At 35.7% G+C, this 14,295-nt stretch overlaps 1 protein-coding gene across 2 annotated transcripts in view; it reads left to right on the top strand.

Annotated features, from left to right (window-relative positions):
- FMN2 (formin 2) overlaps positions 1–14,295 on the top strand; it is a 164,867-nt gene that overhangs the window by 97,677 nt on the left and 52,895 nt on the right. For both annotated transcript variants that reach the window (XM_052805703.1, XM_052805704.1), the window contains 5 exons: positions 3,170–3,261; positions 3,411–3,540; positions 4,510–4,656; positions 6,563–6,622; positions 6,804–6,924. In XM_052805703.1, the coding sequence (XP_052661663.1) occupies positions 3,170–3,261; positions 3,411–3,540; positions 4,510–4,656; positions 6,563–6,622; positions 6,804–6,924 (550 nt within the window). The remainder of the gene's footprint in view (positions 1–3,169; positions 3,262–3,410; positions 3,541–4,509; positions 4,657–6,562; positions 6,623–6,803; positions 6,925–14,295) is intronic.

Below are 14,295 nucleotides of genomic sequence, written 5' to 3'. Positions count from 1 at the left end.
ATAATGGCTTAAATAAGGAATAGTGAGTCTGCCTAACCTTTGCCCATGGGATTTGGTGGAGAAACATTAACAACTTGAACATGCATGTATATAATAGATCGTTGTGATAAGCACTCTAATATTTCACTATGTGTAGAAGGTCAGAAGAGAGAGTACTCTTGCTATTTATTCTGAAGAATTTGCAAATAACCAGTTAGCTTTACACTTCTTGCTAAGATATTTTCTGCTCTTTAACTATTATGAAAAATTTTCAAGTTATTTCCTTTCAGTTTAACAGAAGAGAATATAGTTTACAGATTGGCCAGAAATAATAGAACTTAATTTTAAAACTGTTAGTATGAGAATTTGTTTACTTTTACGAAAAACTCATTTACAATTTACAAGAGTAAATTGATTACATGAGGTTTTTGGAAGTGTAAGTTGAATAAACTTACTACCAGTAACTAAAATTAAAAACTGGTAAATTAGTCTCAGCCTAGCTGTTGTTAACTGAGAAAGGCATGACACAGTATGCGCAGATAGATCAAGGAAGGATCAAGAGAAGTGATTATTCTCCTCTTCTCAGCACTGGTGACACCACATCTAGGGTGCTCTGTCCAGTTCCGGCCTCCCCAGTGCAAGAGACATGGACATATTGGAGGGAGTTTAGTGAAGAGCCACGATGATGATTAAAGGCTTGGAGAATATTATCGTACAAGGAGAGGCTGAGAGAGCTGGGGTGGTTCAGCCTGGAGAAGAGAAAGCTCAGGGGGATCTTATCAGTATGAACAAATACTTAATTGGGGAGAGGGAGTAAAGAACACAGAGCTAGACTCAGTGATGCCCAGCATAAAGACAAAAGGTAGTGGGCACCTTGAAACTGATATACCAGAAATTCCATTTAAAAATGGAAACACCTTTTTTTAATGCAAGGGTGTCCAAACACTGGAACAGGCTGCCTAGAGAGGTCATGAGGTCTCCCTCCTTGGAGACAGTCAAAACCTGGCTGGACACCATACTGAGCAACCTGCTCTAGCTGCCTCTGCTTTGTGCCAGAGGGTTTGACTAGGCAATCTCCAGAGGTCCCTTCAAACCTCAACTATTCTATTAATCTGTGATACAGGTACTACCACCATTATAATTTCTTAGGGACAAGAACAAAGTTTATTTCTGGGGGGAAATAAAAAAGTTGTTTGCAATATTTCCTATCTGTTGGAGTACTTAATAGATAAGATCAGACTACTTTAGAGAAGATGACCCTTGAAGAACATCCACAGAAATGCTGGCTAAATGTTAGAATGTGTAGTATTCAAGACAGATGGTCTTGCAGTCATTTCTAGACTTCCTGAAGTAATCAGAGAAACTCTGAAGTGCTTTTGCTCTGAGATACTCTTCAATCTCTTCATCTTTCTGTTTCACATCAGTATTTTCTCCCTTTTCACATGGAGATATGTTCATCAACCTCAGAAGAACTGTCCAAACCTGACTGTCTGGTTTCAGATTGCTGCTGGAGCTGTGGCAGTATGATTTGAGATGGTTCCCTACCTCTTCTGCTAATAATGAAAAAGCACGCAAGAAAGAATGCAGATGCAGCCTACCTTTTGCTTTGCCATTATTTAAGTAGTTAGAATATAGTTTTCCTCTGTTGTCTTCAAGTTCTGTGGTGGAGTAAATTAAAAAATGTGTGTAATGTTTTCTTAGAGGAATAAAGGTAGATATATTTACTTCTTTTTTCACTCCTGCACAGATTCATGTTTTGAATCTATTTTGAAAACCACCATGGATGTCAAAGAAGGGTCAGAAGGAGAAATATCCATTCCACTTTTACTCCTTTCTATGCCATTCCATTTTCCAGTACTGCCCTTGGAAAAAATAATTTCACTGTAGAATGGAGCACAGAAAGAAGTGAGGCTCTGTTTCTTTTGATTGAAATATTGAGGAAAAGACCGCACAGTGTGCCACAGGGTTCTCCAAGAAACTAGGCAGATTACATGTAATTGTTTTGGCTTATTAAGATAAAAATGAAAATCATTTTACTCAAAAGAAGTGTGCAGTAGTTCTCATGTATTATGGTATGTATGATAGTTCCATTATTGTCGTGGTTTAACCCCAGCCAGCAACTAAACACCACGCAGCCGCTCACTCACTCCCCCCCAACCAGTGGGATGGGGGAGAAAATCGGGAAAAGAAGCAAAACCCGTAGGTTGAGATAAGAACGGTTTAATAGAACAGAAAAAAGAAGAAACTAATAATGATAATGATAACACTAATAAAATGACAACAGCAATAATGAAAGGATTGGAATGTACAAATGATGCGCAGTGCAATTGCTCACCACCCGCCGACCGACACCCCGCCAGTCCCCGAGCGGCGAATCCCTGCCCCCACTTCCCCGTTCCTATACTAGATGGGACGTCCCATGGTATGGAATACACCGTTGGCCAGTTTGGGTCAGGTGCCCTGGCTGTGTCCTGTGCCAACTTCTTGTGCCCCTCCAGCTTTCTCACTGGCTGGGCATGAGAAGCTGAAAAATCCTTGACATTAGTCTAAACACTACTGAGCAACAACTGAAAACATCAGTGTGTTATCAACATTCTTTGCACACTGAACTCAAAACATAGCACCGTACCAGCTACCAGGAAGACAGTTAACTCCATCCCAGCTGAAACCAGGACAATTATGAATCAACTATTTTTTGTTATTCCATAGTGTTTTCCAAATACCAAATAAAATTTAAATTGCAGTAAACAGTACAAGCCTATTTCCATTTAGTTTAAAAAAAAATTATTTAAATATATATTTAAAGATCAGATTGCATTCAAATGCAGCCCAACAGATTTGGAAAGAGAAATACAACTCAAGAAGAGAGTTCTTTGATCCAAAAACTTTATAAACAGCTAAAGAAAAGGGATTGGGAATGAAGATTATTGTCTCAGTGCATGGCTGAATGAATAAATCTTCTGTAGATTACTAGTAGTCAATAATATTATTTGGAAGATGTTCTGTTTTCCATCAGATGTATTTATACTTAAAATCACTCTATGGACTAAGTAGTTTTACCATCAGCAGATGCTAGAAGGAAAAAAAAAAAATTGATGAACATGATTTGTTACAAGGGCATCTTTATCTGTGTTGTTTGACTAGGTTTTTAATTCATAGTTTTAAATTACTTTTGTTTCCTTTATTCCAGAGAGCACAATCAGATGAATTAGAAAAAATAGAAAAGCACAGCAAGGCATCCAAGGAAAAAGAAAACGCCAAGTCTTTGGATAAACCGGAACAGTAAGAACATACTTATGAAAGAACAGTTTTGCTCACTTCAGAAAACTTTCCCTGCTATAGTAAACTATCTAGAGATGTTATAAAATAAAAAAAAAAATACTGTACCTACGGACAGTGACTTTCATCATTTTCTTTAATCACTCCTACAGGTTCCTCTATGAACTCTCACTAATTCCCAACTTTTCAGAACGTGTATTTTGCATCCTGTTCCAATCAACATTTTCAGAAAGCATTTGTTCAATCCGTCGCAAACTTGAATTGTTACAGAAACTGTGTGAGGTAGGTTGTGCTCTGTGAAAAGGTGGAGCTAAATTTCTGATATTTAATCTTGTTAAGTTGTACTCATATTTCAAAAGTTTATGCTTTATTTCCTTTAAGTACTCATTAATTCCAAAGGATAGCAGAATAGAACGTTTTATGATTGTGCTTCAACATCAAAGCAAACTTTAAGAATAGCTTTTAGTACTGAACTATATCATGTTTTTGCCATCAATGTATATCAGTCTCTGGAAAATAGTGTACCTTCTCCTTTTGTTAAAGCAAAGTCTTCCCTCTTAATAGTGACCATATCACTCCCTTCCAAATGAATGCCAGTTCAGGCCACCTTGTGTTTGCTTGGATTTTAGAAGTGTGCAACTCAATAACATCTCTAATATCTAAAATCAGTTAAACACAGCAATGTTGTCTCTAGCTAGAAGAGATTACTGGAATTCTGTGCAAATTTAAAATTCAGGTTTCATCAGTTTTTTCATAACTGAAAACTATTTGAAATATTTTATTTAATTGTTTTACCACTTAATAGATTTTTTTAAAATTTGATTGATTAAATGTTTTCATTGTTCCATGTGGGTTTTTTATGAACTTCTTGCAGTATTCTCTCCTAAATGAAATATACCATTCACAATATCAGCATCAGTTAGGGAATTACTATTTTATTTTTCTCAACAGCTCACCTCTGATAATATCATACAGATTTCCTTTCATTTTTTTCTAAGTATCCATTTTGGAGATAACATTCTCCATTCACAACAAATTGCATATTGATATTATTCTACCTCTACATGTTGTCATATAAAGTTATTAATATATATAAATACATATTATATATAATATATAAAATATATTTAAGCCTTTATATAAGTATTACTTCGAAACAAAGTATCAACAAATCTGCTTGTCAGTAATACTGTTAACCATAAATATTATTGTGAGTTTGAACAGAGAATTGTTTCTCTTTCTGTTTTGTAGACATTGAAAAATGGGTCAGGAGTTATGCAGGTCTTGGGTTTGGTTCTTGCCTTTGGAAATTACATGAATGGTGGAAACAGGACACGAGGACAGGCTGATGGGTTTGGACTTGATATCCTGCCAAAACTGAAAGATGTCAAGAGCAGTGTAAGTTGATTCTAGACTTCCTGTAGGCCTGAGAATGTTAAATTCTCAGAAAAATACTTTGTCTCCATTTCCAAGTAAATGGTGTGAAACTTATGAAGGCATGTCAAAGGGAATTCTTTTGTTACTATAATTAGCTGATGACACTTCTAGAGTTGGATATATTTCTGTAGAAATATGAAAATAAACCGTTTCTTTTTATTACTGTACAAACAAAAATACGTTAAATTATGTCTTAGTTCCTAATCTGATATGTATTTGACTCTTGGTACACTGCATAGTTCTAACTTTTCCTGTATTCAGGAGAAATACTATGATCCTTACACTTAAAAGGTTTATTACAGAAGTGGAAACAATTGTAAAAGGAAAGTTAACTGTGATTCAATGCTGATTCAAAATATTTGTGAGGAGAAAAAAAAAAAAAAAGTCACTCCTGAAAATGATTGAATAGGCATCCTGAGCATTTGGGATAACCCAAAATTCATCCTTTATATACATCATGATTACAGAGTGTGCATTTCACATAGGACCATGGAACCACCCAAGTAAAGAGTAATCACAGCAAGTACTTGTTGTTTTAATATTTGTCTTATATAGTCGTCAGAGTAAGGAGAACGATAAGTAACCTTGTTTCTTGCTCAGTGCTAAACTGGAGCTTGTATGTTACCAGCACTTTTTTGGCGTTGGTTATTCAGGTTGGAGTTGTATTCAAATATCTGTTTTTGTTTACAAGGAGACAAAAATCTTTGAGCCTCTATGGCTATGATGAAAAGACTCATCTGAATGTGGACAGTGGTATGAGAAAGGTTACAGCAATAATTCTTGAGACTTTAAATTGGCCCCTACTTCTATCTAGTGGGTCGTCGTCAAGATCTGCTATTCTGACAGTGGCAGAAAAAGAAGAGTTTGTTTCCTTGCTTGGTCACTCACTAAATATACATGTTTCAGCTGCTGGGTTAGCTAATGTGAGCAAACTGTTGTTTACCCTGAGTTGAGAGACCATGTCAGCCATTTGCCAATTAAAGGGGTGGAGGAACTTCATTCTGGCATGCTGGTTTCTTTGGTAAGCAAAGGGAGTGACGATGTGAATGAAGCCTTGGTACAATGTGTTTAGGGCAGCTTATTTTAGCTGAACCTTCTGGTTGACTCTAGATACATCACCAGTACTCAGCTCAGTAGAACATTTAGGTACACTAAATTTGGTTTGGTGACTCAGGTCTTTAGTATGATGTAATTTGCTGGAAATATTATGACCATTAACCTTGCAATTGCAAGATACATCTTCAGTTTATTTGCTACTGATCACTCAGAAAAGTTCTTACAAAACAGTTTTCTGAAACTATCTGAAAATGTAATTCTGTCAAAAATCCTCTTAAAATCAAAGATTTTCTGCTGAAGTTTTGTTACAGAGATTACAGCGGGGAAACAATGAGAAAGTTCCCCCCCTCCCAAACCCCCAAAAGTGCCAAAATTTCATTTAGAAAAATAACATTCTTTGTTTAATTTAACTTTGCTTTGGTTAGAGTTATTGATTAATAAAAAGATCTGAATGTTGTGAAACAAGTTGCATACATCAACCCCGAAACAATTTTTCTTTTCCTTCTTGGGAAATTTCAAAATGTAAGGGTTCAGTTTACAAACAGGTAAATTTCAATAATCAGGAGTGGCTTACAGGAGTGTTATAACATATTTTTCTATTATTTTCTTTAATGATTAAATGGTATTTCAGGGTATTGGTTTGGGGTTTTGTTTTTGTTTTGGTTTTTTTTTTTTTAGTGAAGGCACCAAATCAGCAAAAAATTTTTCTGTACTTGACACTAAATATTTCATTTACTTGAATTATCATTTCTGAATTTGTTTTTTTCAGTGAGTTTCAGTAACACAACAAACCTTACTCTCTTCTATACAGGACAACAGCAGAAGTCTTCTATCTTACATTGTCTCATACTATTTGCGTAATTTTGATGAGGTGAGTGAGAATTAATTTTGCTCTTTTAAATTCCAGTTAAAAAAATCAACTTACTAAATTCACTCTTCTGCTGGCTGAGATGAGGAAATGTGCACAAATATTCTTCATGCTTTCAGTTATATATTTTAATATATAAAAAAGTAATGAACACTATGTAACTGTTCATTTGCATTTTTGCCAGGATGCTGGGAAAGAACAATGCATCTTTCCTCTTCCAGACCCACAAGATCTCTTCCAGGCTTCACAAATGAAGTTTGAAGACTTTCAAAAAGATCTCCGCAAAATGAAGAAAGATTTGCGAGGTACTGAACCTAGATTAAGTGCTAACTATATGTTACCAACATATCCCTGCTGTTATTGTTTGTATCATTTTGAGAAATTAGATGATAGTATAAAAATAGTCAGGTATTTTTGACTTCTCAATTACTATTTTGTTTCCTTAATTTGCTTTTTCATGACCATTTAAGCAATAATTCATAATTTTCTGTAGATAACCTGCAAGAGGTTATTTAAATAAACATCATCAAACCAGTTAGGTAAAATCTTTTGTTTCAAAACCAGAACAATTTTTTTTTTTCAAACTGATTTCAACAAGTCTTTCACTATAAAAAGAATTGCAAAGTGTTGGACCACGTTCACGACAAAAAAAACGTTGATAATCAGGTCCAAATACTCTCTGGTAGATAATATATATGGCATGTTGTTTAAAACAGTTGAAATAACCTGACTTTAGTAAAAAATAATATGCAAAGGAAGTATTTTTTCTCCTGCTTCTGGAATGGTTTCTTTAAATGAACCCAACAAGCTTAAAATAAGATGTATTTTCTAGTCTTTAATAAAGAACATGTATCACATGTAATACATTTTTTAATAACATTGGGAACTAAGCACTAAGTTTAAGTTAAGCAAGAGTAGCTTGCACAAATGATGGCTAATATCAATGATCTTCAATATTTTTGCCAAAAGTCTCTGCTAGACTGGCCAGTTATGTACTATTATGCTATATCTTGGAGAGAAGGATTCAAATCAAGGAGTGAAATTATCTTTATATTTCTGTTGCCTTGCTGATTTTGAATAGCATGCATCTGGAGAACAAGGAATGGTTTGGTAAACCATTAGTCCCTGAACAACCTAGAATGGAAGGTTCTCTATTAAAACAAAAACATAACATGGTTACCAAATGATACCTGACCTTTCCTTCTTGCCCCTATCAAGCTTTCTGTGTGGATGTTTTAAAATTTGTTTTAAATGTTTAGAGGTAATATTTAAAGTTGTATCAAGGTCACTTAGTGTGATGCTGAGGGGCGAACTGCAGCACCATCTGTTTGCTGCCCTGAACAATCTAGGAGGCAAAAATCCCACATTTCAGCCATGAAAACTTATTTCTTGCAACTTTCAGATAATCTGAGGGCTGTTCTCCAAGCTTGCCCATAGAGAAGAAAGATGCTTAGGTCTGATTGAAAAAAGATACTTGAATTCAGGTGCATGTTTACGAACATCCATGGGGGCAGACGTTATTCCTTGCAAGTTCACCAGAAATGTTTTTATATAGACTGAGGGTTAGATATTTTTAGATCAAGGTTGAAATTTGCACACAGACATAAATCTCTTATGGAATAAATCCACACTACGCAGTGATCAAAGCAGGGGTTCTGTAAAAATGGAAATTACATGCTTCGCTATGCCATTAGGCTGCAGTTGAATTCTTTCTGTGCTTCCAATCCAGCCCTTAGGCTGGAGTCTCTGTTGTCAGTCTGTTCTGTAGTTAATAAAACTGAAGAATAACTGCAGACACCATCACTCTTTCCCTATTCCCTTTGGTACAAACTTTTTGGGGGACAGCACCAGCTCCCTTCTCCATCCTCTCCTGGATATGAAGTGACAATTTCAATACCAGTCTGCAATCTCATTCATGACTTCTTATCATCCGTAAGTGATGCAAAATGCTTTGTGTTGGCTCTCTTTTCCAAAGAAAAGTGTCACCCTAAATTAAAAATAATTTGTGTTAAAAAAATTTGATGACTGCAAGAGCATTCACTAAAAATTCTGGGTATTCCAATAGCTTAATTGTTGTAATGCTTTCAGTGAGACGGGATAGCCAAGTTTAATGACAGTCTTTTAAAAATAGAGTACAAGTTTTAGCTGAATGGATAAAATTACTTCAAAGTGGTTTTCTTCTGCATTTAGTTTAAGTGTACTACCAGATTCGCTAATGCGCATCTGGAACCTTATGAGTTACTAGAGCTAGCAAGTGCCTCATTAAATGACTGAGCAGCAAGAAGGCTGTAAGATGCTGAGCAAATTCTGACAAAATCCTAAATATGATCCTCTCCTTTTGAAGTCAGTGAGAGTAGATGAGTATTGAGTATTCCTGGGAAATACTGACTTTAAAGCCATAGAAATAGATGCCCACAAATGCATTCCAGTTTTATACTGAGATGCAGACTGTAAACTTGGACCTATTTTCGTCAGTAATTAGATGGAAGATTCATGAGAGGATTTCACCATTTATGGGGCGGTGGGTGTTTGCTTTGTTCTTTATCACTGAAAAACTGAAAATTGGACATAAGAGGCAGTATCACCACTTCAAGGGTATTCTGTCCATGTTAGTTTCGAATACCCTGCAAACCATGCATAGTGAGATCACACTTAGTACAATGGGGGAAGGGGGTATTGCTTCACCTAGGAACGAAAGCTTCTGAAGATATTTTATTTCTGCCTTTAAAAACTTTCTATGATCATTATTCAAAGGTAAACTTCATCCCAGAAGGATCCTTTCATAAAATTATGGGGCTGCTTAAAAAACAACAACAACAACAACAACAAATCACAAAGTAGAGGAAGTTTATTATTTAAAAAAAAAAAAGTTTTGTAACCATAATAATAGCAGTTCATTCTAGCAATGTGATATTTTTCCATCTAAATATGTCAGTAGCATACAGAGACACGTGCAGATATAAATAATCTTTACAGTTCTGTAAAATAATTTCATTGTCATGCTCTTTCACAGTTCTGAGCTTGGGCTTATGTTTGTATTAAATGAGTTGTTAGGCTGATTGCTTAAAAAGAAAAAGCACTCATGATGTTCAAACTTGTATGCTTTCTTCCCTTTTGACTGTGGAGGCTCTTGTCCGTTTTAAAGTTTTTATGAACTGTGTATGCCTTGCAGTTTGTAAATGCTAGAAAAGAAAGTCTCTTCTAAGATTTCAGATTAAAAGTATAAGTCCAAAAGACTTTCAGAAAGCATGCTGTGTGCCTGTTCCAAGATTAACAAGACAGAAATTTACTTTTTTTTTTTAAATTAAAAAAAAAAAATAATTCTCCGCTAAAATTATAGTGGAAGCTACACTAATTATGTAATATCAAACTTGCAAATAGTTCAGTTTTGGTTTTGTTTTTTAAAATAATATAGACCCCAGGGATAAAGTTTATATACTAGGGGATTTTTTTAAGATAGAAGACCAAAGAACAGGTAGATCCTTTTACTAACAAACCAAGGGAGTTTGGCTCCATCTGTTGCTCCCAGATTTCACAGCTCTCCAGGATTCTCACTTTAGCCTTTTTGACTTCAGTGACATATAGTTTGTTAAGCAACTTGATCTGCTTTTGATCTCTCCTGGCTGTCAGCAAGGTTCCTTGATGCAGTCATGCCAAGGAATGACTTCTGTTCCTATGTCATTCCACGGAAGAAACTTTAGCACTTGCCACATGACTTAAATCAACTCACCATGTAAAGAAAACGGAGCATCCAGGGTCACAAGAGCAGTGCGTGACTCTCACTGATTAGGACCTGTGTTGTGTATCTATTATTATCAGTATATTTTTCTAGACACTTCAGAATGCTAGAGGTGGGGCAGAAAGATGTGGGGAAATGGTGTTTTGAATCAATTAATGTTTTAACCCTGTCTGCTCTGACACTTGCTGGAGGTACAATTGTGGTTTAGGAAAATGTGGGATTTGTAGCCCATGAAATTCTTCAAGACGTATTTAGTTTAGAAAAGCACTAGGACACTAAAATGGCAGTGAGAGTTACGATATTTGTGAAGCATTTAAGGGAAGTAAAAACTGTTTAGAAGCTGTTCTTTGGCTACACATTAACATTTTAGCTTTACAATAGTAAGTTTATTCTTGCAAATCAAAAAATAATTCATCAGTTGTCACTTATTGCAACACTTTCACTGAAGCTCAGCTAAAAGGGAATTAGAAACAGTGTCAGGCGGAAAATAAATCTGACTAGTAGAATTTTGAAGACATGAATAATACCATATAATGCAGACTGCTATAAAATCGGGTTGAAGCAGGACTTGTTTATATGTCATAATGTTGTCATATTTAATATCTTTGATTGAAAACTGATTACAAATAGTAATTATGATAATTAAATATTATTTTTGTAGAGATGCTTTCTTTTCCTACTGTGAGTGTTTACAACTCCTTGAAAAGTCTCCATTGATACGAAGTAGGCTGTGTGGCCCAGTACATCTCTCTGATTTGGAATAAATGTGACTGAGGATGTTTATAAAGTGTTAGGCATTTGCAGAACACTTGGTATTTTAAAAAGTATGTTCTAAGAAAAGCCCCACAGTAACTTGGAAAAATACACGTTCCCTATTTTTCTGTGCTTCTTACAGGCACCTAAAATTATCTATTCAGCTTGGATCTGATGGTTGTAGAGCTGGTATGTGCTCTTGGGTTTAATACCTGCTGTGTAAATCAGAGCATTGGAAGTACCATATTGTGCAACAGAAAGACGTTTAAAAGTTGTATTTGGGGTGGTGTCAATGTGGGACTGAGAGAGATGGGGCAGTAGTAGGCATGTTATGCTTTGACCCCTTACCATATCTTTCTCACATAGTTATAACTATTTAGCTTTTGACAAATCGTTCCTCTTGCCTCAGTAATGGTTACCCCTAACAACTACAAAGAGGCCCCAACCCTAAGAGTGCAGTCGAGCTGTAGTTTGAGATGGAATTTTCCTCTTCGTGGCCAACTCTGTGTCTGGGGTGCATGGATTACTTTGCAAAATAAGATTGCATCCACTGCTAGTTCTTTCATAGGCAATATTAACTTTTGCAGGCTAAAATAAAAAAGATGCACCATTCTATTTGCACGGCATCCCCTCTCTCTCACACGCATGTGTCCTCGTATCTTTTCTTATTCACAAGACGCTCTGTTTCCATCACAGTTCTGATTATAGGGCTAAGACTGTGGCAACATTTTGGCACCACTTCTTGATCAGGAACAGGAGTGGTATTTATTTCAACTTCAATTAACAAAGTTAAGCAGCCTAAGCCATTTAGGGTCCTGCTACAGATGACAGAAAAGGAAGGGATTTCTGTCCTAAAATTGATTGTCCTCTCCTAAAATTGAGTGCTGAGGAAAGGTCCTGAGTCTAGTCTGGGGACCTATCTTTTAAATAGCTAAAGTTTGATGAAATGAAGTCCATCCTAAGAGGTTTCTCAAAAAACTAATATTTTTTTAGATGTGCTTCTACACTGGTATTCCAAGTTGTTTCAAGAGAAGGTAGGAAGCTGGAGGACAGAGAACTGAAACGGAGAAAAAATTGTGTTCTTGGAGAGTTTGAATTCATTGCCACATCAAAAACTTTCTGTTTTAAGATACTTTGAAGTGTCTGTGTTTCTGTTATTCTCTGTCAGTAGTTTTGATATAAATGGGAGTGAAGATTTTTTCATAATTAAGAAATAGATTTTTGGTTTTTCTTATATAATCCATAGATCCATATTCTGATGAAAAGATGCCTTCCGTCTTTTATAATAAAATGCCAAATCTCTCAGGGTAACTATTAACAAAATAATATAGCAACATTAGCAGTTTTGGTCAATCCTACAGTTCTCTCTACAGTCTACCTTTACAGAAATAGCTATTGTTTTAACCAAATTAAGTCTTTACTTTTGCCTACTCATTAACAGCTGTGCATCCACAAATTCTAGCTGTTTTTTCCGCCATCACTGAAAGGGTTAATTGCTGCAGCTATGCAGCATGCAGACTCCTAAACCTAAACCAGATGTAAACTAAAGCCAGGCTTTCAGTCAATCTGTGAGTCATATTTTACTGTCCTTAAAACTCCAAACAAGGAGCTGTCTATGGAAGCCCTTGAAGACTCAGCAGTTCTTAGTATAAGTCTTTACAATTCCAAAAAAAATAAATAAAAGAAAATTAAGAGCTCTTTCTGTACTTGTGGCCGAGTTCATCAGTTTGTCTTTTGATGAGGCCAGTATTGTTTCCTTTAGGTAAAGTCTAAGCTTTCTTTTAAAGTCACAGGTTGCAGTTATAAGGAATCCAGAAAGCACTGAGGGAGCTGTGAAAGCAGTGGTTATGCTGGGATATACTTTTCAGGCAAGTAGGACACAGGCAGATCTCCTGTGGGAGTCTGAGTACTCAGAACCTCTGAAAATTAAGGACATAATTTCAAAACTTCCTTAAAGACTTAAAAACAAGTAATCTATCAAATCTCAGTGCAATGTGTGCTCTCAAGTACCCTAAACAGTCTTGAAAAAACACCTAAATTCTATAGAACTTCTATAGATAAGTATGTGGTTTCAGAAGTGGTTAACCAAAACAACCTAATGGACCTGTTAATTACTCACCCAAGATAATTCACAGTTCTGCTTGCTTTCTTATTGGGTTTTCTGGTGGGTTGTTTTTTTTGTTGTCGTTGTTGGTTTGGGGGAGGGGTTGCTTTTTGGGGTTGTTTTTAGGTTTGAGTGTGTTGCAAGAAAAATCATGCTGCCCACTATTATCCTGACCAAAGACAGTACAGGAAGCCTGACAAGCAGCAGATCATCTGCTCACACATTTTGTTCAAAAAGACATCATTTAGGATTAGAAGAGATTTGTGCTTCCAAGTGCTAAAATTTAGTATCTAACAGAACTAGATGGAAAACATGTATTAAAAAAATATTCTGCATCTTGAAAACATTTTTTTTCTCCCTTTTAAAAAAGTAAAGCAACTATTTTTGATAATGAGACTGGGTGCATTTTAGATCACTTACCAGAATTGCTTACTGAAAGTGTTAGTACAATGCACAGAATGTTTTGTGACTCTTCTTTTTCTGTATAGATGTCTCTTAATCAATATTGGCTGTTGTGAAGCTTTGTATAGTTTTAGTATATTGACCTAAAATTAAAATAAAGTAGGATGAGCAAGCTAACACAGTAGCTTGAAAAATGGCAATTAATTGTATTTTACCATAGAAATAGAGAATGAGATGAGATTCTTGAGATACTGGATACAGCTGGAATTGCAGTTTCTTTAAATCTCTAAACTGGTTTTGAACACAGATTTTTCACATCAATTTCCAGATCAGGAGCATTTGAGAGATCTGGGTATGTATGGGCAAAAAGCTACCAGTTTGAATTGCCCAAAATTTAGAAGGCCCTCCCAACAAGAATCCATTTGTATTGCTTCTCTGGAAAATCTCATACAGTCCTCTGCAGCATATGATGTTAGAGAGGAGATGAAATTAGAGGGACTATTAGTCTTTCTCATTTTTGCGATATTGCTTATATGTTAAAATTGATTTAGAGGGTTGGAGAAGAGGTGTCTGCCTATGCCAACTTCTGCTTAGGATTTGAGATCTTTGGAAGTTATAAGATCAGTGCATGAGGACTGGGTATTTGGGACTACAGGGAACTGAAACCACCTCCTTGCT

Source organism: Harpia harpyja, chromosome 13, assembly GCF_026419915.1.
Source record: "Harpia harpyja isolate bHarHar1 chromosome 13, bHarHar1 primary haplotype, whole genome shotgun sequence".
Classification (NCBI taxonomy): Eukaryota; Metazoa; Chordata; class Aves; order Accipitriformes; family Accipitridae; genus Harpia; species Harpia harpyja.
Note: the sequence above shows the minus strand (reverse complement) of the source record. Positions and strands in the feature narration are given on the sequence as shown.